The sequence below is a fragment of the Pristis pectinata genome, chromosome 4 (genome assembly GCF_009764475.1).
Source record: "Pristis pectinata isolate sPriPec2 chromosome 4, sPriPec2.1.pri, whole genome shotgun sequence".
NCBI lineage: Eukaryota > Metazoa > Chordata > Chondrichthyes > Rhinopristiformes > Pristidae > Pristis > Pristis pectinata.
In genome coordinates this window covers 42966966-42992737 of record NC_067408.1, presented here as the reverse complement: position 1 = coordinate 42992737, position 25772 = coordinate 42966966, and the positions used below count along the sequence as shown (strand labels likewise).

General features: G+C 39.8%; 2 protein-coding genes across 2 annotated transcripts in view; one reads left to right on the top strand and one right to left on the bottom strand.

Moving 5' to 3' along the window:
- ccnjl (cyclin J-like) overlaps positions 1 to 25772 on the bottom strand; it is a 441915-nt gene that overhangs the window by 339953 nt on the left and 76190 nt on the right. The window lies entirely within an intron of this gene.
- On the top strand, positions 6605 to 8904 carry LOC127569264 (gastrotropin-like). The gene is made up of 4 exons (XM_052013735.1): positions 6605 to 6671; positions 7741 to 7916; positions 8680 to 8769; positions 8851 to 8904. Exons 1-4 carry the CDS (start codon positions 6605 to 6607, stop codon positions 8902 to 8904), a joined length of 387 nt encoding a protein of 128 aa, XP_051869695.1.

The following is a 25772-nucleotide window of genomic DNA, read 5'->3' as shown; positions in this document are numbered from 1 at the left end:
TCCATGGATGCTGCCTGATCTGCTGAGTTCCTCCAGCACTTTTTATATATTGCTCCAGATTCCAGCATCTGCAGAATTTCTCCTGTCTCAGTACAAGAGATAGATTAAGTATAAATTTACTGACTGCATTTCTAAGCCATCTCAGGAAATTGACAGGCTCCCCTGCCTCCTACCAAATGCTTCAGAATTTATATCCATGGATCTGCAATAAAGTGTTCATAGAAATACAGGAAGATGAATAAGCCATTAAGCCCTCTGTGCCTGCTCTGCCATTCAATACGATCAAGGCTGATCATTCAAATTCAGTACCGTTTCAATGTGTGCAGCATTATATTTTACCAAAGGAACCTCAATGAGTAGCGTGCATGCTAAAACATTTCAACAGTGTTGTGACTGTGACTAAATCACTGGAGAAACAGGTGAATATGAAAATCTATTCATCATAAGTTTTTTTTATTTCAAAAATAAATTGTATTCATAATAAAAATATATACAAGGGAAGAAACAGAGCAAAACAAAACCTTAACATTCATGGTTGTTACATTCAGTGGTGTAAATTTAAAAAAAAAACTCAAACATAGCACCATTGCCACTCATATGGCTCCTGAGGTGATAACCTTTTCATTGTAAGCGGGGCATCCCCACCCAACTCTGCCCCTCCATGTGTGGTAGTGGAAGGAGCCTATACTGTGGTCCTTCCCCATAGAGACTTAGCATTGGCTGCACTGAGTTTCAATGCATCCCTCAGCACGTACTCCTGCAGCCCAGACGGTGCCAGTCTGCAGCATTCCCTTACAGACATCTCGCTGGCCAGAAGACAATGACACTTAGGGCAGACCAAAGGGCATCCTTCAGCGAGTTGATGACCTTTCAGCAGCACATTATGTCTGTCTCGGTGCGTGTCCCTGGCCCGTAGATCGGAGAGTCCTCCGTTATGCAGCTGCTGTGGACGATCCGGGACACAGACCCTTGCATCTTTCGCCACACCCTCTTAGCAAATCCACAGTCTGAAAAGAGGTGGGTGACCGTCTCTTCCCCACCGTATCCGTCCAGAGGGCAGCATACATTGGGGATGATGTGTCGTCTGTACAGGAAGGATCTGACTGTGAGAGCCTCTTTCACTGCCAGCCAAGTGAGGTATTAGTGCTTGTGGTGAGATTTGGCGACGAGGTGTTCTGCCAAATGGTTTAGACAGTCTGCTCAGGGAACCACCCCACCATATCCATAGTGTCCCTGTCCCATAGCATCTGCAGGACATTCCATGCCAACCACTGCCTGATGAATTTGTGATTAAAGATGTTTACTCGGAAGTACCCTTCCTCAAAGGACAGGTAGTGCTGCAATGTCAAGCAAGCAGACATTCTCTTGGAGACCCTCTCGGTAGAGCTCCCAAACTCAAGTACATCAAGATTTTATGCTCTCAAGGGCAATGGTAACAGTAGGTGTTTCAGTACAATTTCAATAACTACAATGACATTGTTTACTTCAATATTTTGTGTCTGACAAATGGTTCCATTGAAGTAAATCTTTACAGTGGGAGCACATTGTAACTCATAAGACACCTCTGAAGGTTCAAACACCTCTGTTGGGACAAACCAATTCACATCGGATGGTCTAAGAGAACCAGATGCCCAAGTTTAATGTTGTGAGGGTTTGACTCTCTGAGTACAGAAGTATCCCAGTTATCAATAAAGCAAATATCCCTATGACCATGTTTGATATGCTAAGTGACAAAATTTAGTCTGGTTTGGCAGTCCTCCTTGATCTCTGGAAGAAGTGTGCAAAATAATTTAGCTGTAGGTGCCTTGCTTGATGTAGACCATTTAACATAGATCCATTGTCTTATGTTTGGTTGATGCAGACAAGAATGTCTCATGCTCACGTCAGTTTAAAAAATCCTGTCTTGAGCACCGAGACCAGGGCCAGCAGCCCGTAGATGCTTTTTAATTTCAAAACTGATTACTGCTTTTACTTACATTTCAATAGCTTTATTTTTGAAGACTGGTTGGTTCTTGTTTGTATTAATACCTGCTATCCCTATCCTGTAACTACAAAAAGATGTCCCACATCTGACAATTCCTTAACAGTGACCAGTTCTTAAGGTCATGGAAACCAGTCCCACATCTTTGCCCTGAACGGGGCTGTAAAAATGCTTTTGACACAGCAGAGGAACAGTGAGGTAATAGTCTGCCAGCAGAAATAATGCCCTTTTCAAGCAAGATGCAATGGCTCTGGTGCTGCAATCCACTGACCTCAGGAAACTCTCAATATTCTATGCAATATCTCACAACACGATTTCAATTTCCAGCCATTTTTGCCCATTTTTATTTTGTTTCTTGCACCCAGGTCTGCTTTAACAGGAGATATCTTCCCCAACCCATACAGTTCTGGGACTATGTTGATAGTTTTTCTCCCCAGGTGATGGCAGGATTCCCCTCCTCCCCACTGCATCCTGACAAATGTCACACACATTGAGTTAATTTTCAACACTTAGACAAACAGCCAAAAGTAATCGCAGCCAACTTCTCATTTAACAGTCTTTCTGCAAGCGTTTTTTCCATCTTCCCTCAGAAGATCTGACATGTTGGACCTCAGTTCACCTCTAATACCTGGTCCAAGTCTGGACCATCGGTAGTTACTGTCAGAAGTCCATTTGAACAGAAGTCAGGGAATAGTTGAGAAGCTGTTTCCTTTGTATGTAAATCTTACAAAAGATCCAGGGAATAGTTATGCAGGCACGTCTCTCTCAAGTGCCACTGACACCACTTCTGTTGTTGCTCCCACCTATGTAAAGGGTTCAGCACATCCCAAACTTGGGACCATCCTGATGTGCATCAGTTAATGTCACATCACATCATGCTTTCAAACTGTTAGGCTATCAGGGTTCCCGGCATTGTATATTTCTAGTCTATAGTCTTTATAGCCAGAATTTGACACAAGCTTTCTAGTTTAGTCAATGGGAGTCCATAAAACAGTGAGGGGATAGTCAGCAACAACAGAGGCAGTGGAAACCGAGGAGAAAATCCTGGTGCATCTGGAAGCACGAGATAGCAAGCAGACTGGAACTTTACATATATGGGAGAATTGCCACAAGCCACTTATTCCTCCCCACTTCCACCAGAACACTGCTGCATTGTGCCGAAAGCATTAGGCTCTATATGGAACTAAAATTACAGACAAAGCAATTCATATCTGGGGATAAAAATTCTAACTGAAAGACAGCATTGGGCAAAAATACTCAGAAACTTTAAATATTTTCAATTAGTGTGGATATAACTGGTACATAGCATTAGTAGACGGCCCATCTGAGGTTTATACTGTTAGCTACTGGTTATGGCGACAAGAAATGTGTGTAGCAAGGTGTCCATGCTATGAAATGTTGGTATAGGCAGACTGACCACACTATATTACCAAGGCAGGAAAGAAAAAGAATCCAGTAATACCATGCATCATAGCAATCTGATTGCTCTCATTACAAGGATATCTCAGCCATCTTTTATAAATGGTACTTTGTCCAAAACCAACAGAGAGAAAGAGCTAAGCCAAAGAGACCATGTTGATAACATAGTTTTCTAAATCCTTGGATCTTTTATCCATTGTTCTAAAGGTTCGTGCATTCTATGATAGTACATCCTCAAGGATCACGGTTTAAAAACTCATACAAATGATCATATATCATGACACAAATACTTTCCTGTAATAAGTGTTTATGGTTAGGCACCAAACTATCCAATCCAATGTTTTGAGTAGCAGTTAGTATCTTCCTCAGTCAGATTTTGAAATCTATGCCAACTTGTCTTGCGCCATTTGGGTAAATTCTACTGACTCTATCAGAAGTTGTTGATGGCTGGGGAGATGTTGGCTGATCAGCAACAAACCACCAGATAAAGTTGATATAGCAATATAGGAAGGGACATCATATCTGGTCAAATCTACATTTGAATACCATTTGCTGTGACAGTTATTTTCCATCTTCTAATGTGGGATATTTCAACTTCCAAATCTTGAGCATGTCATTGCACTTTTATTACCCAAAGCACTCCCATGCTGCATTGGTTAAGGATTGTAATTTTCAGTCTGTAGCCCAAGCTATGGCCCACTGAAATGTTTATTTTACAACCTCATAATGTCAAGATAAAAATGAATAGAGCACTTATTTTTTATATTAAAGAAATAAAGTTTATTCATAATAAAAAAATATATATGGGAAAAAACAGAGCAAAAACAAAACCTTAACATTCATGGTTGTTACATTCAGTGGTGTAAACTTAAAAAAAACGCACAGACAAACATAGCACATGGCTCCCTGAGGTGATACCCCTTACATTTTTCAAGGGGCTTCCCAACTTTGCCCCTCCATGTGTGGTAGCGGAGGGAGCCTAGACTGTGCTACTTTCCCACAGCATTGGCTGCACCGAGCTACATTGTGTCCCTCAGCACAGACTCCTGCAGCTTGGACTGTGCCAGTCTGCAGCATTCCCTTACAGACATCTCGCTGTGCTGGAAGACCAACAAGTTTCAAGCAGACCAAAGGGCGTCCTTCACTGAGTTGATGACCTTCCAGCAGCACTTGATGTCTGTCTCGGTGCGTGTCCCTGGGAACAGCTGTAGATCAGAGAGCCCTATGTTATACAGCTGCTGGAGATGAATCAGGACATGGACCCTTGCATCCTTCTCCACACCCTCTTAGCAAATCCACAGTCTACAAAGAAGTGGGTGACCGTTTCTTCCCCACTGCAGCGGTCCCAAGGACAGCATACATTAGCGATGATATGTCGTCTGTAAAGGAAAGCTCTGACTGGGAGGGCACCTCTCACCACCAGCCAAGCGAGGTCTTGGTGTTTGTTGGTCAGACTTGGCAATGATATATAACCATTAAATCAAATACAGTAGTGGTCTTTTAACACTTACACTTATTATAAATGACAAAAGCATTGGACAAACAAAGCACATTTTGGTCCATATGGATTAAGGGCTCACCCTGGAAATGGTCTGAGTTAATGCATCCAATGGGGCAACCAAACACAGACTGCTCAACTGATCAAGACCTGGACCCAAAACTAGAAAATAAATCACACATTCAGGTGGAATCCATTCCATACCTAATGCCACTTCTTATCCCAGTTACCTCCGTTTTGAACTGTGGTCTTTCATAGATATTTTCATTCTTTTCCTCTGAAAAGAATTCAGTGGATATTTTTTTATAATTCAGTAGCACATGTGCAAAATTCTGATTGGCTGAGCCAATTACAAAAGCCAGTTCAACACATCTTCATTTGACATGTGTAGGCGCAAAGGATAAACAAAACAACAGAAGTTCCTCCAGTTTGCCTCCTCCTGCTGTGGTAGCTGCACGATACAACCACAATGGAGTTTGTGGTTAACCAACCATAATAAACAATTCCCATCAATTCATCTATGACAGACCCAGAATGAATAAGATCCTAGTGGTGGAGGGCTTTGGGAACCTAACATCTAAAGTCACATTTATTTTCCAAGCATGGCACATTTACAATTGAACAGTCCAAAAGTACATTTGAAAGGAACCAGCATTTGCTCACAAAAGTGGAAAAAGTATGGAATCCTTTAAAAAGTGATTTTTTTCCCCCAAAATGTTTAGTTGAGTCAGACAGACCAAGTAATATGCAGTGTAATCTCAGCTAGGAAAGCCTTAGGGTAGCCTGTGGAAGGGAAAAGAACAAATCAAAATGCTCATGCTCACCCATTATCCAACGGAGACTTTCCAAGAGAGATCCAGCTTGGGAAGCATACTTGTGGGCAATTATGGAGGACAGCAAAATCCTTTGCACCTTGCTCTATGCTCTGCATAGCTGGCTAATTGTCCAGCACAAGGCAGTGGAGATGTACCATGGCCTACGGATCTCCAACCCAGAAATTTCAATGAAAAAGAACAGCCCAGCACTGAGCTAAGCAGACTAACGGCCTCCAGGGTTAATTGATGATCAATACCAAATTTACTGAACTCAGACAGGGACGTTAGCAGACCAAGGAGAGTAAACATCCGTGAAGTTTTCGTGCTCCTGATCACCACTGGCATGTGTATTACACCTGGGATTTGGGCCTCCAACATCCTACCCATTCTTTCTTAAACTGGAGGGCAATGGGAAAAAGAGTTGAAAAGGGGATCAACTTGATTGCTGTTTTAAAGAGGCATGATGGGATGAATGGCATTGCTTTGTGCTCTACCACTCTAGTTAGTGATTTGAGAGAAAGAATGATGCATATTTTGTATTTTTTGTTCTGCTAGTTCTGTTAAAGGGTCACACTTAAGTGCTGAATTTTCCTTCTGCCTTTGAGTCTGCTGACCTGCTGCACGTTTATGACTTTATCTGGGGCTTTTCTTGCAAAGTTAAACCAGTAAATCTTTAGAACAGTTAAGTTTAAGGACAATGACTTCGGTGTCAATGACATTTAATGGCATAAAATTATATCATTGCTTCATAATATACACAGGAAAATAAAAATCTGGTTAATAAATCACTAAGGTGTGCCTGCTGAATCTGTATATATAATCAAGCGGTCTGGTCACTATATTCACTGGTTTCTTCATCTCCAGTCCGTGCCAGATCACAACTGCTTCATTATGGCTTTCACCGGCAAATATGAAGCTACAAGTCAGGAAAATTATGATGATTTTATGAAGGTCCTGAGTAAGTTATACGAATTTACATTAATAATATTGGGTCAGAAAGGTTTGTATTAGTTATTTTGCATGTTATAATTGTGCAAATGATGGTCCTGTTAGGTTTACTGAGTTGAACTGCAAAGGATCTTGTAAGTTTTATTTAATCCTGCTTTGTAACCAGTAATGCATGCAAAAATGTGAATGGCAATTTGATGCAAACACTTTTGTCACCTGATACAACTGTAAGAGGTATTTTAACAGCATACAACTTAAATCACTGCAGATGCAGAGAGAGTACAGCAACACAGAGGCACTTTGTAACTTTGAGAAAGATTGTGTTTTCAAAGGCTTGTCATTGACAATGCCACAATGTCAATTCCTCACTAACACAGCTCCACTTTCAGTGGAGTTCTCAGATGAGGCTTTTTCTATTGTTGCACAGTCTTGAAAATTTATATTTGTTTCTGCTCTTTGTGGTAATACTGGATCTCAATAAATGACAGTCAATTTTAAAGCTTAGTCATTTCCCTGTCAACTTTCTTCTATCTCAGCAAAATTGCTTGAGAATTTGAACAAAAACTTTAACATCTGCAAATTTCCACAGAGCTCAGCAGAAACAGTCAATTAAAATCAAAGGTAGAAATTTACAGATTCATCCTTAATCATTTAAGCATCATCCTCCAGGTACAGTATACTATATATGCCGCTCGTTTCGCTTCATGTGTACCAATTCATACTAGTTTGCAGTAAGCATCATCCGACATTGTCTGGGCTTCTGATTTCATTTGTCTGAAAGTTTGAACAATTTGGCTTGAGTTTATAAATCTAGAAACACAAAATAACCCAGCGCAAAACCTGGAATCATCACAGCCAGTATTTCATCCACCCAGGCATTACTGTTCTAACCAGTACCCACTTCTCATTTACTCTAACCTTGATAAGAGAATTAAGCATTCAACAGTTACTATATGAAAGACATAGCTGCTAACAACAACTATATTGTGAAAAGAGCATTTGAATAAATCAAAAATAAGAATGTAGAAAATGTAGAAATTAAGAATCTGGAGGTCAACACTAACTTGATTATTTCCCAGAGTATTCTGCTGATATCATTGAGAAGGGAAGGAATGCTAAGGTCATTACAGAGGTCACCCAAAATGGAAACAATTTTACCTGGTCTCAAATTTATCCTGGAGGAAAAACTATGAAGAACACGTTTGTCATTGGACAGGAATCAGAGATGGAAACTATGGATGGCAAAAAGTTCAAGGTGAGCCTGGAAAATGTTTCACTAGATAACATTGAGATTATTTTAGTGTTTAGTGTTTATTAAGGGCACATCTTATGATTAAGCAAAGCATTGAGAAATAATATTAAGTAAAGAGAATTATTATCTAATGCCCACCTATTAATCAAATAGAATGGTCTCATGTGCCCCTAGTCTCCACTGAACCAGCCACCTCTGCCTGGGAATATGTATGGTCAGAATGTAAATTTTGCATCAGATCAGTGCTGATATTATTCAGGAACTAAAATTTACTGTCGGCTAACAATTCCAATTTAAAAATTCCTATGGTCATCTACACGCCTGGTGGAAAGATAATTTTGTACATGCCCATAACTCGCTCAATAGCCAAGCATGTAATAACACGAGGACTGTAGCTCTCCATACAGGCCATGCCAACAGGAGGGTCTCTGGGTTAAAATTGTTTTAGATCTAATATTTATCCATTGAAGGACAGCATAATTTTCTTAGCTTGATCTTCTGAAAGACTGCAAGAGGAGTCTTCTCTCTACCCTTAACTTGGATTCCATCTATCCCATTTTGTAGTGAACGGTAAATATGCATCTTTCATCTGAGATAGGAGAGGCATAGCCAGTGGTATTTCAAATCTAAATTTTAGAAACAATTAAAAAAAAGTGGCCCGGTTGTTCCAAATAAAGACATTTTTTCTTACAAATTGAATAACAAAAATCACGAATATTCAGCTCTGTCTTGAATCTACCCTTCTGATTTTTTTAAACTATATCAGGCAACAGTCAAAATGGAAGGAAATAAACTTGTTTGTGACTTTCCAAACTATCACCACACTTCAGAGATCTCAGAAGGAAATCTTGTTGAGGTAAGTAATATTTCAGTTGGAAAATAAATTCCAAATGTTAGCTGGAAATTGAATATATGCTTTTTTTTCTCTTTCTGACAGACTTCTACATGTGGTGGTGTGGTTTACAAGAGAATTAGCAAGAAGATCGCCTAATATAGTAAAACATCAATTACTCCTTGGGATGAAAAATGCATCTCCATTATACATTGTTTTGCTTGTTTTGTATTAAAACAATATCATTCTATACTCTTGATGCTTCTTGTCCTTAACTGTATGATTTATTTAAATGTCACATTGCACTTACACCAGTTCTTTCCCATTCAGGAATTGTATTGGCTACTGTGGGAACTGATAAAATGGCCAGAAACGCAACCATATCCTTCCCATATTATCTTAGGTTAGGCAGTTCCTTGGAAGTGAATTGCCCTCTCCAGTGATCACCACAATATTCAAATAGTTTGTTGAAACCTGGTTGGAAAAGGCTTGCACAGAATGGGAGTTCAGATACAGGAGAGTAGCTGATGCCCTTGGAGATGCACCCCAGCAAGAGGTACTTTTATGGTGTGGGAAGGTAGAAGTTAAAATGCTTCAAAGAATAGTTGCCGAGGTGGTATGTAGATATTCGTGGAAGCTTAACCAGCATCAATCATGGTCTTTATAAAATAAGACCATAAGACATAGGAGCAGAATTAGGCCATTCAGCCCATCGGGTCTGCTCTGCCATTTGATCATGGCTGATTTATTTTTCCCTCTCAACTCCATTCTCCTGCCTTCTCCCCGGAACCTTTGATGCCCTTACTAATTAAGAACCTATCAACCTCCGCTTTAAATATACCCAATGACTTGGCCTCCACAGCCGTCTGTGGCAATGAATTTTACAGATTTGCCACCCTCTGGCTTAAGAAAATTCCTCCTCATTTCTGTTCTAAAGGGACATCCTTCTATTCTGAGGCTGTGCCCTCTGGACCTAGACTCTCCCACTACTGGAAACATCCCCTCCACATCCACGCTTTTCAATATTTGGTAGGTTTCAATGAGATCCACCCTCATCCTTCTAAACTCCAGTGAGTAGAGGCCCAGAGCCATCAAACGCTCCTCGTGCGTTAGCCCTTTCATTCCCGGGATCATTCTTGTAAACCTTCTCTGGACCCTCTCCAACGACAGCACATCCTTCCTTAGATATGGGGGCCCAAAACTGCTCACAGTACTCCAAATGTGGTCTGACCAATGCCTATTAAAGCCTCATCATTACATCTTTGCCTTTATATTCTAGTCCTCTTGAAATGAATGCTAACATTGCATTTGCCTTCCTTACTACCAACTCAATCTGCAATTTAACCTTTAGGGAATCCTGCACTAGGACTCCCAAGTCCCTTTGCACCTCCAATTTCTGAATTCTCTCCCCATTTAGAAAATAATCTAAGCCTTTATTCCTTCTACCAAAGTGCATGACCATACACTTCCCTACACTGTATTCCATCTGCCACTTCTTTGCCCATTCTCCCAACCTGTTCAAGTCCTTCTGCAGACTCCGTTACCTCAACACTACCTGTCCTTCCACCTATCTTTGTATCATCTGCAAACTTGGTCACAAAGCCATCAATTCCGTCATCCAGATCATTAACATATAATGTGAAAAGCAGCGGACCCAACACCAACCCCTGCAGAACACCACTAGTCACTGGCAGCCAACCAGAAAAGGCCCCCTATATTCCCACTCTTTGCCAGTCAGCCAATCTTCTATCCATGCTGGTACATTTCCTGTAATACCATGCGCTGCTATCTTGTTTACCAGCCTCATGTGCGGCACCTTGTCAAAGGCCTTCTGAAAATCCAAGTAAATAACATCCACTGACTCTCCTTTGTCTATCCTGCCTGTTCCTTCCTCAGAGAATTCCAACAGATTTGTCAAACAAGATTTCCCCTTAAGGAAACCATGCTGACTTCGACCTATTTTATCATGTGCTTCCAAGTTCCCCAAAACGTCATCCTTAATAACGGACTTTAGCACCTTACCAACTACTGAAGTCAGGCTAATTGGCCTATAATTTCCTGTCTTTTGCCTCCCTCCCTTCTTAAAGAGTGGAGTGACATTTGTGATTTTCTGGTCCTCCAGAACCATTCCAGAATCTAGTGTTTCTTGAAAGATCACTACTAATGCCTCCACAATCTCTTCAGCTACCTCTTTCAGAACCCTGGGGTGTAGTCCATCCAGTCCAGATGACTTATCTACCTTCAGACCTTTCAGCTTCCCAAGCACCTTCTCCTTAGTAATAGCAACAACACTCACTTCTGACCCCTGACTCTCTCGAATGTCTGGCATGTTGCTGGTGTCTTCTACAGTGAAGACTGACGCAAAATACTTATTCAGTTCGTCCATCATTTCGTTGTTCCCCATTACTACCTCTCCAGCATCATTTTCCAGCGGCCTGATTTCCACTCCTGCCTCTCTTTTACTCTTTATATCTCTGAAAAAACTTATGGTATCCTCTTTTATATTATTGGCTAGAGCTTACCTTCATATTCCATCTTTTCTCTCCTTATTGCTTTTTCAGTTGCCTTATGTTGGTTTTTAAAAGCTTCCCAATCCTCCTGCTTCCCAATAATTTTTGCAATATTATATGCCCTCTCTTTTGCCTTTATGCATTCTTTGACTTCCCTTGTCAGCCATGGTTGCCTCATCCTTCCTTTAGAATGCTTCTTCTTCTTTGGAATGAACTCATCCTGCATCTTCCGATTTACTCGCAGAAACTCCTGCCACTGCTGCTCTACTGTCATCCCTACTACGGTCCCCTTCCAATCAACCTTGGCCAGCTCCTCTCTCCTGCTTCTGTAGTTACCTTTACTCAACTGTAATACCAATATATCCGATTTTAGCTTCTCCTTTTCAAACTGCAGGGTGAATTCTATCATGTTATGATCACTGCCTCTTAAGGGTTCCTTTACCTTGAGTTCCCTAATCAAATCTGGTTCATTGCACAACTCCAAATCCAGAATTGCCTTTTCCCCTAGTGGGCTCGACCACAAACTGCTCTAAAAAGCTGTGTCATAGGCATTCTACAAATTCCTTCTCTTGGGATCCAGTACCAACCTGATTTTCCCAATCGACCTGCATATTGAAATCACCCATGACGACCATAACGTTGCCCTTTTTACATGCCTTTTCTATCTCCTGTTTTAATTTGTACCCCACATCCTGGCTACTGTTCAGAGGCCTGTATGCAATTTACATCAGGGTGTTTTTACCCTTGCAGTTTCTTAATTCTACCCACAAGGATCTTACATCTTCTGATCCCATATCACCTCTTGCTAAGGATTTGATTTCATTTTTTTAACAACAGAGCCACCCCACCCCCTCTGCCCACCTGCCTGTCTTTTCAATAGGATGTGTATCCTTGGTTGTTTAGCTCCCAAATGTGATCTTCTTTCAAGCAGAACTCTGTGACGCCCACAACATCATACCTGCCAGTTTCTAACTGCACTGTGAACTCATCTACCCTATTTCGTATACTGCGTACATTCAAATATAACACCTTCAGTCTTGTATTCACCACATTTCTTCTCAAGTTTGTCTCCATGTTGCCTGAAGTTAAATTCTTATCCCTTTCTAAACTTTCTGTCTTATTCTTTATTCTGGAGACTTCAGTAACATCTCCTGCACTCTCCTTCCCTTTTACTTTATCCATACTTTTCCAATCTGTTGAACCCACCCCCTACTGTTTAGTTTAAAGCCCTATCCACAGCCCTAATTATCAGATTTGCCAGGACCCTGGTCCCAGCGTGGTTCAGGTGGAGCCTGTCCCATCGGAACAGCTCCCTCCAACCACAAGCTGCTCTAAAAAGCTATCTCATAGGCATTCTACAAATTCCTTCTCTTGGGATCTGGTACAAACCTGATTTTCCCCAGTCTACCTGCGTATTGAAATCCCCCATGACCACAGTAACACTGCCTTTTTTACATGCCTTATTTTTTATCTCCTGTTGTAACTTGTACCCCACATCCTGGCTACTATTTGGAGGCCTGCATATAATTCCCAACAGGGTCTTTTTACCCTTGCAGTTTCTTAACTCTACCCACAAGGATTCTACATTTTCTGAGCAAGTGGAGAAAAAGTAATTACCACAACTTAAAATAACTAACCCCACACCACATCTCAAGTTCAATATCTCAGCAATTATTATGCTGATATCAATAGACTCATCCTGTACCACTCCATCAATAAAAGTCCAAGCCCTCAAACATTTCAAATTCTTGTACCTTCAAGTAAAAAAAATCGACTCAGCTGATCCTAGCAAATTCAAAAGGCAGAGACACCAACCTATTGCTAGCTGTTTTAAAATCCTTATATTTCTTGATCATTATAATGGGATCTATATTTCTAATTTGGAAATTCCTACACCAACACCCTTTTCCCTTCAATATAAAATTTTATTATTCACACAGTAGCTCCAGCAAGAACCACATCAGGCCAAATGGTCATCTTTTGTGCTTTTCGTTCTTTGATTCTATATGCAACCAACACCAGGTGAGGAGGATAACAGGAAAGAAAATTGGCCACACAAAAGAATAAGGCCCCAACTAACAAACAAAGGTTGGAAAAGAGCCTTTCATAATTAATATTAATAATTTAGATGAAAAGACAGTTTAATGTATCCTGGCTTGCTGATAATACAAAAGTAGGCTGGAAATTAACTGCTAGGAGGACACAGATTCTGAAAACGATATGGGTAGGTAGATCAAACAAAGCAAGAGTGTGACAGATGAATTATAAGGGGAAGATTTTTTGGTAAGAGCAGAAAACATGAAAGGAGACTGGTAAATGTTAGAATACAAAAGGGACCTGTTTGTACTGGTTTATGTGGTGCAGAGTAGACATGAAGACACGAAAACAACTGGATAAGAAAATAAGACATTGAACTTTATTGTTGGGGATGTTGCTGTACAAAAGGAATTAAGTTTTGCTGAGAGTGTACAGGGCTTTAGTTAGTCCGTTCTGTTCTAACTAAAGAAGGATATTCTTGGCTAAGTGTCACTGCATGGATACACCAGATTTATTCCTGGAAAGAAAGGGACTGATTTGAAAAGAGGTTAACCTTGGTTGACACGTAGTGCAGTTTCAAAGACTGAAGGATAATCTCATTGAAACATGAATTTTGAATGAGATTAACACAGAAGAGTTGAGATGCAGTTCCCCCTGGGCGGAGAGGCTAGTGCTAGAGTGTGTAGGCTCAGGTATTTAGATTTGAGAGGAGGGAAATATCTTTACACGGAGCATTGTAAACTCTTGGAATTCTGAGCCTCAGGTCTGTGGGGCAATCAGTCAATGAGTACATACAAGGCAGAGCTGGATATATTTTGTACACCAAGAAAATTGGAGAACACGGGGATTCTGCAGTGGTACATCTAAGGTACAGGATCAGCCACGATCTTGTTAATGGAACTGGCTTGAGGGTCTGCTTCTATCACAGCATACATCCAAATTAAATTATTCAAAAATATTCAGAAAAATTTTGCGCTATTAGCTTTAGCTCAGGAACAGCATTTCCAACATCCTTGTGAACCTCTTCTGCACCTTCTCCAAAGCCTCCACACCCTTCGTGTAATGCAGCGACCAAAACCGTATACAATACTCCAAATGTGGCCTAACCAAAGTTTTATACAGCTGCAACATGACTTCCCAACTTTTATACTAAATTGGAATTGGAATGCCCTGACTGATGAAGGCAAACATGTTGCACACCTTCTTTACCACCCTACCTATTTGCCTTGCCACTTTCAGGGAGCTTTGGACTTGCACCCACAGATCCCTCTGTATATCAAGAACGTGCCATTTACTTTAAAGAAACTAGACATTTAATGTGATGGACTTTAGGATCACAGGCAAGCCATTGTTTTGTTTTAGAACCCAAGGGGCTCCTCAGGCTGAGCTAGGTCTAATAGTACATGGATACTGCTGGATCCAAGTTATATAATGCAAGTGGCACGATTTTTGTTACTATTTTTAAGTGTTAGTTTTTTCTGCTGTCAACGACTGCAGTAATGTGCTAAAATTTAACACATTAATTTCCCCATAGGATAATCAAGTCCATTAATTACAATTAACTTGACAGCCCTAAAATAATTCCCTCACCAAATGTGCAGGATTATTAAAGGCAAAAGTAAGATAAGATAAGATCTTTATTAGGCACATGTACATCGAAGCACACAGTGAAAAGCATCTTTTGTGTGGAGTGTTCAGGGGTCAGCCCGCAAGTGTCACCACACCTCTGGTGCTAACACAGCATGCCCACAACTTCATAACCCGTACATCTTGGGAATGTGGGAGGAAACCAGAGCACCTGGAGGAAACCCACGCAGACACGGGGAGAACATACAAACTCCTTACAGACAGTGGCTGGAATTGAACACGGGTCACTGTCAATTCAAGAAAATTTTTCATTCAGCCTTCATACTTTCCCAGCTAATTCCAGGGAAAAGTATGAAGGACTAAACTGACAGCACTGAGAAAACATGCCCTTGATGTTTGAACACTCATTCATTCAAAGCAGTCTTTCTTCCATTCCTGACAGTTGTTTCCAATGTGAGCAATGATGGGATGAACCCTCCGCCCTTAAATTATTTAGTGACTCAAAAGTGGTCCTTTTCCAATGAACTTGAAATACACATGCTGCTTTACCTCCACTGAGCTGCAAGTGGCTGGTTTTGCTACCTGCTAGCAAGGCCCTAACCCCAGGCTCACCAGCCATCAAAGCTGTCACCCAGATTAAATGTGAAGCTCTTTGATACTTAGAACATCTTTTAGAAAATTTCAAGACAGTAACCAGCTGAGCAATTCAGCTGATATTGTCTGCTGAGTGTTTGTGCAATTTACTGTGCTTCCCTTTTACCCTAAGCAAATCGGTGGTAATGAACAAATGATTCTCCTTTGGACAGTGGTAATGTTCCTTCTCTAAATTGGTCTAACATAGGAGATGGGAGAAATGTATTTTCCACAAGCTAGGATCACCAAGCTGGAACTATGCCTAGAGAAATCCTGCTGAGATTTATATTGTTATTGTTAGCATTAAGCTCAGGCATGCTAAATCTAGCATTAGTGTTGGACCAGGTCAGACAAACAAGTTATGCATGCAAAGGGAAACTTGTTTTTGAACAGTGAATAAAGATTTGACTGTGCAGCTTTATCAAAGGTAATCAGCATACATGAAAATATTTATACAGAGAATAATCAGCATTCTTCACTGAACTGCAGGACAGGCATTCCGCCGAAACATTCAAATGATACTACAAAGTACAGAATTGTACGAATCTGTTATGCCAGACTAAGTGACTGTCAGAATGAATTCCCTTCTTAAATTGATGTCTTACCTTTTCATTGCTGGTCTGCTTGATGTGTGGAATTTCTGATGCGATGAGAAGATAGATTATAGCGGTGGGTGATTTAGGACCAGATGCTATCAATCATGTTGTATTGCATCAGAGCATCAATATCATCAGCTGGTTATTTTAGCAAAAATATAATCATCTTAATACAAAGTTAGTTCAAAGGTTCAAATAGTTGCAAAAGGTTGCATATTTACATTAAAATGGAAATGGTCTAGCAACCTTTAGGTGGCAACAGACTCCATAATTGATAATATTCAGCCTTAAGATGCAGGAAGATGTTTTTCAATTTTATAGAAGAGACAAATAAGCTTTGTGGTAAAAGTGCAATATCATTGCATGAAACTACGCATTTAATTAGATAGGGTGCTTAAAAAGTATCAGAAACTATTCTAGCAACACTTAACCGCACAAAGGTTTATTAGATCAATAGAGGACATACACTGGGCCAACCATATAATGAAGATCAGGACTCATACAGGGTCTTGATCCAAAACATCGACCATCTTGCTGCCTCCACAGACACTACCTGATGTGTCGAGTTCCTCCAGCAGTTTGCTTTTTGCTGCTACATTAATCCTTCACTAACCCCATTTTATTCTCTGCACATTCCCATCAACTTTCCCAGTTCCTACCACACCAGGGATAAGCTCAATGGGCAGCAGATTCAATACGATCCGGAACTCGAACAACAAAAATACGCAGAGGCTTTGCTTGGTTCCCATTTCCTACGCTTGTGCTTGCAGGTAGTGAGGGCAAAATCAGGATTGGCTGTAATCGAGCACTTTAATGGTATTCAGATTCCACTCTCACCATCTGAAAACAAGCTGCTTGTGGGGAAAGTCTGGAAACCCACTGTGCCACAAAACTCACTGTGCCAGTCAAGAGAACATCAGAATGGGGAAAACATTCCAATGGTTAATGGAAATGAATTGCCAAGATGCAGCCAGGAGGATCCACCATGAAAAGTAAATTAGTCTTAAACCACAGATGGAATTACGTAATCTCCCACCCTCAGTGCTGTGGGGCTTAAAAAAATGCTGGAAGTAATCAGCAGGACAAGCAGCATCCGTGGAGGCAGAAACAGAGTTCATACTTCAGGTCAATGACCTTTTATCAGAACCAAGTGTGCTTCATTAATACATTTGATCAGACAAAAGAATGGATTTTTCACATTAGGGAAAAGCATGCAAATTACCTGTCATGACAGGCAAAGTTCACTAAGAGCTACTTGCTTACATTTACCTGAAGTAAATAGCTGTCAAGGCTATCACAGAAATAAAAACAATGGCTGGAACATCTCAGCCAGTCAAGCAGCATTTGTGAGAAGAGAAACCAGTTAATATTAAAGGTCAGAAACCCTTCATCAGAACTAAGGGAGAAAACAAGTTAGTCTAACACAATGGCTAACACAAGGGGACGTAATTTTAAGGTGATTGGAGGAAGATATAAGGGGGATGTCAGAGGTAAGTCTTTTTGCACAGAGAGTGGTGGGTGCATGGAAAGCACTGTCTGCAGAGGTGGTGGAGGCAGATACATTAGGGACATTTAAGAGACTCTTAGATAGACACATGAATGATAGAGAAATAGAGGCCTATGTGGGAGGGGAGATTTAGATAGATATTAGAAGATAGATATTAGAGCAGGATAAAAGGTCGGCACAACATCATGGGCCGAAGGGCCTGAACTGTACTGTAATGTTCTATGTTCTAAGTAACAGAGAAGGTGGGGAGAGCAATGGGTGGAACAAAGGAAATGTCTGTAATTGGGTGAACTGATGTAGCAAATGGATGGATAATTAAGCTCCTTGTCTGTGTAACGTGTTGCTAATGTTGTGAAGTCTGGGTGATGTTATATAGTCTGGTTTACTGAGATATGCTGAGTAAGCCAGAATGTGCAAATAAAAAAAAGGGCAGGGGGTAAGAAACAAGGGATGTACAAATGGCCAGTCCTGATACAAACAGAAAGAAAGAGCAAGTTATCTGAAGTTCGAACAAAAATTGGTGTATGTCTTCGACATATATAAAAAACATGGAAGCAATGGAAGATGATAAAAAAATTAATTTAAAAAAATTAAATCAGTTAAAATCACAGGTAAGCAATATGTTTAAACTGTTTTAAACAGAAAGGTCTACTTACCATTCATCCAGCAGCCACTTCTTCTCATGCATTTCAATGGGATCGATCTACTTGAATAAAGTTCATTAAAAGATAACATTGCATCGGAGGCTGAAGGGAGACCTGATAGAAGTTTATAAAATTTTGAGAGGCGTAGATAGGGTAGACAGCCAGAATCTTCGCCCTCCCCCCCACCAGGGTAGAAATGTCGAATACTAGAGGGCATGCATTTATGGTGAGGGGAGAAAGTTTAAAGGAGATGTGTGGGGCAAGCTCATTTTCCTTTTATTTGTTACACAGAGCTGTAGATGCCTGGAACACGCTGCCAGGGGTGATAGCGGAAGCAGATATGATGGTGATATTCCAGGGGCTTTTTGATAGGCAGGAATACGCAAGGGATGCAGGGAAATGGATCACATGCAGGCAAAAGGGATTATAGTTTAATTTGGCATCATGCTTGGCACAGACATTCTGGGCCAAAGGGCCTGTTCCTGTGCTGTACTGTTCTATGTTCTATAAATTACAGGTTAAAATGCCAGAAAAGTTTGGTAGGTTATAAGTTGCTCCAGGTGCGTAGGCAAGTGGTAGAAACTGGGGAAGATTGATGGGAATGTGCAGAGAATAAAATCAGATTAGCGTAGGATTAAGGAGCAAAAAAAAACAAACTGCTGGAGGAACTCGGCGCATTAGGCAGCATCTATGGAGGCAAAGGGATGGTTGACGTTTCAGATGGAGACCCTGCATGAGTCCTGATGCAAGGTATTAACCTGAAACATCAACCAACCCTCTGCCTCCCGATGAGTTCCTCTAGCAGTTTTTTTTTCGCTCCAGATTCCAGCATCTACGGTCTCTTGTGTCTTCGTTAATGTAGATGGATGCTTGATGTTTGTGTGAACCTCGTGGACTGAAGAGCCTGCTTTGGTGCCGCGTGACTCAATGACTCCAAGAAAATGCAATGATCAGTGAGTGAAGCAGTGGCACAAGTATACGGATAAGAAAGGTTTAGAGCAATATAGGCCAAACGCAGGCAAATGGGCCTAGCTTAGATGGGCACCTTGGTTGGCATGGACCGGTTGGGCCAAAGGGCCTGTTTTCATGCTGTATATCTCTACGACTTCCACACCATGTCACATATTTGAGCAAGTCTCGAAAGATTTCAGCACCAGTACTTTTGTGGCGGCTCTTCAGAGCAAAATAAAAATTTATGAAAAGCCCTTTCATAACATCGTGCATGAAAACAATTACAACTGCAATATTAGAAATGTCAGTTAATTCATCTAACTGTATGGTAAACCAGCCCGAGGTTTCCATTTTCTGCTAATTGGATTTAATGTCTTCTGCAATATTATACCAGTGGGCAAGAACCTACCAATCAGCACATCTTTGGGATGTGTGAGGGAAACTGAGCACTTAGAGGAAACCCAAATGGTCACAGGGACAAACAGACAGTACCAGAGGTCCTGATCTTGATCATACACCCAGCCCTAATTTCTACTGGTCTCCCGAATCCCCAGTTCTGGCCATGCATCTGATCCACGTTCCTACCACACTTGTAGCCCTAACTCCAGACGCACACCAGATCTGCATTCACAGCCCCGGGGACCCAGCCCTGGTCACACACCTGACCCATATGTCAACATCTACACACCTGGTCCGAGTTCATGGTCCCCAGCCCAGCTGGACACCTGCCCACCTTTGTAGCCCACAGTTCTGGCCCATACAACTGCCAACATTCCTGTCCCTGGGATCCCAGCAATGTATCTAGCCAATGTCCCAGCTCTCCCTCTTTGACTGCACCCATGTTCCCAGCCCCAAGCTCCAAACACTTACTTACCCCTGTCTCCACCATGCTACTCCACCTCAGAAATCTAACAAGTCTGTGTTCTGGTCTCCTTATCCTAATTTACAGCTTAAAAAATTTACACATTGTTTTAATTTAATTTCATGCAGACAGGCAAGACCTGTTATAGACCAGTTGTTGAGAAACACTGACCTATGGGAATTATAAGTGCCTGGAATGGATGTCGTGATGTTAAGTTTAGCATATAAAGGAGAAGGTTGTAAAGAGGGTTAAAGAAATCAGTAGAAAGAGAACTCCAGATACTTTTACCCACAGAGACATGGAAGAAAATACTTCAATTAGTTAATACATCTTCAATGTGCACCAGACACTCTTTGATACGATTTAAGGTGGTTCACAGGACCCTTATGTCGAAGGACAAGTTAGCCCATTTTTATCACCATATAAATCCTATATGTGACAGATATAATTCGGAGGTGGCTTCCCTGAACATATGTTTTGGTCCTGTCATCTTTTGGAAAAATATTGGAAAAACATTTTTGACATTATTTCAACAGTATTGATTTACAACCTCACCCAATCACTGCAATTTTTGGGCTGCCAATGATGGAATCTGGCCACACACCTGCTGCTGCTTGTCGTATGATTGCCTTTGTTACATTAATGGCCAAGCGATCCATCTTGTTTAAATGGAAGGATCCAATACTTCCCACTACTTTTCAATGGTTTTCTCAAACTATATCATGTTTAAACTTAGAACAAATTAGGAGCGGCACTCTTGATGCTTTGCTTAAATTTGAGGAAGTTTGGAGTCCATTCATTCAATATTTTCATATGATATAGATCCCTTTTCAATAATCTTTGAACTTAGAAGAGCGGAGTTGACAACATAATAATGCTCTTCGTTCATCGAGAAATATCAGTCCAGTTTTTTTCTTTCTTTTGAAAGTTTTTTTAGTTTGTTTCATTTTATTACTTATAATTTTTTTTGATGTTTTTTTAATATAATAAATCTTTTTCTTTTTGATTTTTTTTGTAGTATATTCATTTACTAAGAAACCATGGGGCCTAGACTATATTTTTTATTCTTTATGACTATATATGTCATGATTGTCCTCCCGATCTCTTTGTATTACGTGTATAATTACCGATGTTATATGTATTAATCTGTATTAATTTGAAAATTAATAAAAAGATTGAAATAGAAGAAATCAGTAAATGTATGTTGAATTAAAGAACTTGCATATTCCTGTAATAATTAACTGTATAATCTCACATAAATGATCATAGAAAGATTTAAATTATGTAATTATTGTTGGTTGCTTGCATGGGTTTAAAAATATTTTTTTGAAAGAGAAAACAGCACAGCATAGCATGTACAAGTGCCAACGTACCATTAAAGATAATGTGTACCATTTTGTATATCTTTCTGATACATTGTTCTATCAGCCACTCCTGTCAGTTGTACGTTGACCATCTTCAATAGAGGATGTTTTGTTGGCAGCTTTTACCTCATTATTTGCTTCAGTGAAAAGCAATGCAAAAAAGAATCTGTGGACCACGCAAATGTGACATGTATTTAACTTTTAATTGTGTGATGTTAATACTGCTAGTAAAACCTGTTGTATCATGTAAAATTGTAAAACAACTCCCTCTTCAGGACCCTCCAACAAACAACAGCTTCACCAAATGCTGTTTCCTTAAATACAAGCTGAAAGTGCTAGAAATACTCAGGTCAGGAGGCATCTGTGGAGACTAAACCCTCAAGTCTAGGATCATCATTTCAGATATTGGCCACGTTTTGCCTTGGAGTGCTATTCCATATTGTTCAATGTATGCACATCAATTTCAAATCACTATTGTTCAAGCTCAGTTCAGAAATTGACTTCATTAATACCAAGATTGGCTGTATAATTAAATTGGTTGTAATAGTGGTATATTCTTCAGATTCCCATTATTCCATGGGGAATATTAATAAGTTTACCTTGCATTGTATAATAAGCACCATGTCACTCTGTGACTTCACACATCTCTCCATGTTTAACTAGGCAGTGACATTTAAAAAGTGAAAGCACTATCTTTCTGAGGAATTAATATTACAAAGAAGTCAAAGGATTCTGTATAACATAGATCTGAATCACAGAGCATCCAGTAGTGACTAGACCAGTGGAATTAAAATAAATGAACTTACCTACCCACTTATCATTTCATGTAGCAGCCCATGTCATTTTCTTCTATTAAAAAAGGTAAAGATGACATATGTAAAGAAATAATTTTACCTATTTTGCAATGTTTTATATTTGTTAAATATATAACGTTCCAGATTTTCAAAGGTTTTAAGGAAGAAAGACTAACTAAATGATAGTGAAGCTCCGATTGTGCAAACAGATATACCAACGTGAAGCCAGTCTGACTAAATTTTTCATTAATATTTTCTAATACCTGCATTGTTGAATGCCAGGAATATTCTAGTTTGTTGATAATTTTGATTTACAGTGAAGGGCAGTGTTAAGAGTGGAAAATGTTGCTGCAGTAGTTTATTTACACTAAGTGGTAGAGAAACAAGGACAAGATAATAAAAAATTCTCTTAGAGCCATTCTTGTGCCAAGCTGCTGCACAAAATGAATTTCCCTCCATAGATCTTTCTGCCTTCATTACTACCAACAATGAAGACGATTGTAGAACCCATAGATCTTCAAAGCAACAATTTCTGTGTCATCTGTAGTGCAGATCTTACTGAAGCAGGAAGAGTTCAAACAACAGCCACCAGTGTCTTGGACTGCACTCGTGCCAAATTGTTGGGCAGAAATGGGGTGGGCAATTAAGACAGACTGTTGTAACCAACAACCACAGGTGGCATGGAGACTATCAACTTGTGACCTTGGAAGAGGACGATGATAATAATACCAAACATCATACATTACCTATTATCCTTGGTTGTCCTGGAATCCAAGGGCAGATTGGGACCTCATTTTTTTTGTAAGCATTCACAGCTGGTAGTGACTTTGAGCTTAAGAAAATATACTGGCTGCCTTCTTCCCAGCAAGATGTTCTAGAGCCCTATTTCCAATTTGATTCAGTGGGAGCTTATTTAGAATGACAGGTAGCAATGGAGCACAAAACTAAAAGAGTGCATGTGACAGTACTAAGGTAATAGACATCATCACATGCACAATTTAAAAAAAACCTTGGAAAATGATCCCTATTTTGAGATATTTTTTAAAACACAAATGAACAGGATAGAAAAATCTGAGACTTTCATTGAAGATTTGAGGTTGGGCAGAGTCAGGAGAGTGAATATTTTATCAAGTTAAGATAACTTTATTAGTCACACGTACATCGAAACACACAGTGAATTGCACCTTTTTGCGTAGAGTGCTCTGGGGGCAGCCCACAAGTGTTACCACGCTTACAGTGCCAACATAGCATGACCACAACTTCCTAACCTCCTCGTCTTTAGAATGTGGGAGGAAACCGGAACACCCGGAGGAAACCCATGCAGTCACGGGGAGAACGTACAAACTCCTTACAGGCAGCAGCCAGAATTGAACCCGGGTCACTGGCGCTGTAAAGCGTTATGCTAACTGCTACACTACCGTACCTGCCCCTATTCATGGGATGGAGTAAATATATAAAAAGATGAGAGGAGGATTCCGAAATGTCACGAATGCAGCTGTTGCTGGACACCTCAGAGGGTCAGGTCAGTGTCCAGAAATGGGTTTGTTACTACTCTGTCTGAACATAATGCTCAGTATATGGGGGTTGCAGAGAAATCCTCTATCACAGTGTACAGTAACTGAATAAATACTTTCTCTAAAAATACATTTATAAAAACTTCATCGGAAAGAACTATATTTAATCTTTTAAGACAGATGGCACCCTAAGTAAATACTTTGAAAGCTGTAATGCCAGTTTCTGTTTTACCAGTTTACTTCAAAATGCCCAAAGCTAAGGGAGGAGATCTGAGTTATCAAGATTTGAATCTGATGGGGTAAGCTTGGTGGCTATGTTATAGAACTAATAGCCCAGATACATGTAACAAGGATCTAGGGGAAAGTTCAAATCCCACATAGGCAGCTGGGAATGTTAAAATTAACTTAATTATAAGGTGATAGGAAATAGGAGAAAAGCAATCAACCCTTATTGCCTGCTGCCATTCAATGATCTTTTAGCACAATGCCACTTTCCTGCACTAATTCTATATCCTTCAATTCCCTCAAATCTAAAAATCTATCATTCTGGCTGGTTTCTACTGATTGACTGAACGACCACAGCCCTCTTGGGCAGAAAATACCAAAGATTCAACACCCTGAGTGAAGAAACTTCTCAGAAGCCTACTTTTTATTTTCAGAACAAGACCCTTGGTTCCAGATACTCCAGCCACAGGAAACATCAATACACCTGAGACAAAGTAAGTGAGTGGGAAAGTACATTGAAGATATAGCACAAGTGGATCATTTCATAGTTGATTCACTTTTAAAATTGTGAGGCAGAATATTATTTAAGGTGTTAGATTGGGAAATGTTGATATACAAAGGGACCCGGGTTTCCTGGTACACTGGTCTAAAGGGTTAACATGCAGGTGCAGCAAATGGTATGCTTTTCTTCACTGTAACATATTAAGTACAGGAGCAAGGAGAGTCTTATTCTTTTCAATCTTTTTATTAATTTTCAAATTAGTACAAATTAATAAATATAGCATTAATATTATACATATGGTGCAAAGAGATCAGGATAACAATCATAACAGTTAATATATATAATCCCAAGGAGTAAAGAAAGTAATCTAGACCTCCCACTCTCTTATTAAGTGAACATAATACAAAAAGAAAATTGAAAAGAAATTTAATTATATGAGAAAAGAACCCCCAAATCAAAAAAAATTAATAATAAATCAAAAGAAACCAAAAATTTAAAAAAAAACTGGACTGATATTTCTTCAATTAAAAAAAACATTATTATGTCGTTAACTCCGCTCCTCTGTATTCAAGGGGTTAATGAAAGGGATCTGAAAAGGGTCAGCTTATATCATATGGAAATATTGAATAGACAGTACCACTCCTAATGTTTTCTAAGTTTAAACATGCTATAGTTTGAGAGAACCACTGAAAAGTGTTAGGAGGTATTGGATCCTTCCATTTGAACAAAATGGATCGCTTGGCCATTAATGTGACAAAAGTGATCATACGACGAGCAGAAGCAGATAAATGGCCAGATTCCATCATTGGTAACCCAAAAATTGCAGTAATAGGATGAGGTTGTAAATCAATGTTCAATACAGATGAAATAATGTTAAAAATGTCTTTCCAATATTTTTCCAAAAGGGGACAGGACCAAAACATATGTGTCAGGGAAGCCACCTTCGAATTACATCTGTCACATATAGGATTTATATGATAAAAATGGGCTAACTTGTCCTTGGACATAAGGGTCCTGTGAACCACCTTAAACTGTATCAAAGAGTGTCTAGCACACATTGAAGATGTATTAACTAATTGGAGAATTTTCTTCCATGTCTCTGTAAGTAAAAGTATCTGGAGTTCTCTTTCCCATTCATTCTTAATTTTATCAAGTTCCTTTGGACGTATTTTCATAATCTGATCATAAATTATTGCTATCAGGGCCTTCTGATAAGGATTAAAACCTAAATTTTTTTCCATAATTTCAATTTTATATCATGTCAGAAAAGAAGAAGTAACTTTTAAAAATTTCTAATCTGT

What these genes read in the sequence shown, in the direction of transcription:
- LOC127569264 (XM_052013735.1), top strand. Translation starts at nt 6,605, where the DNA reads ATGGCTTTCACCGGCAAATATGAAGCTACAAGTCAGGAAAATTATGAT. An exon ending in TGATTTTATGAAGGTCCTGA is followed by an intron (nt 6,672 to 7,740) that starts GTAAGTTATACG and finishes ATTATTTCCCAG; the next exon opens with AGTATTCTGCTGATATCATT. An exon ending in CAGAAGGAAATCTTGTTGAG is followed by an intron (nt 8,770 to 8,850) that starts GTAAGTAATATT and finishes TCTTTCTGACAG; the next exon opens with ACTTCTACATGTGGTGGTGT.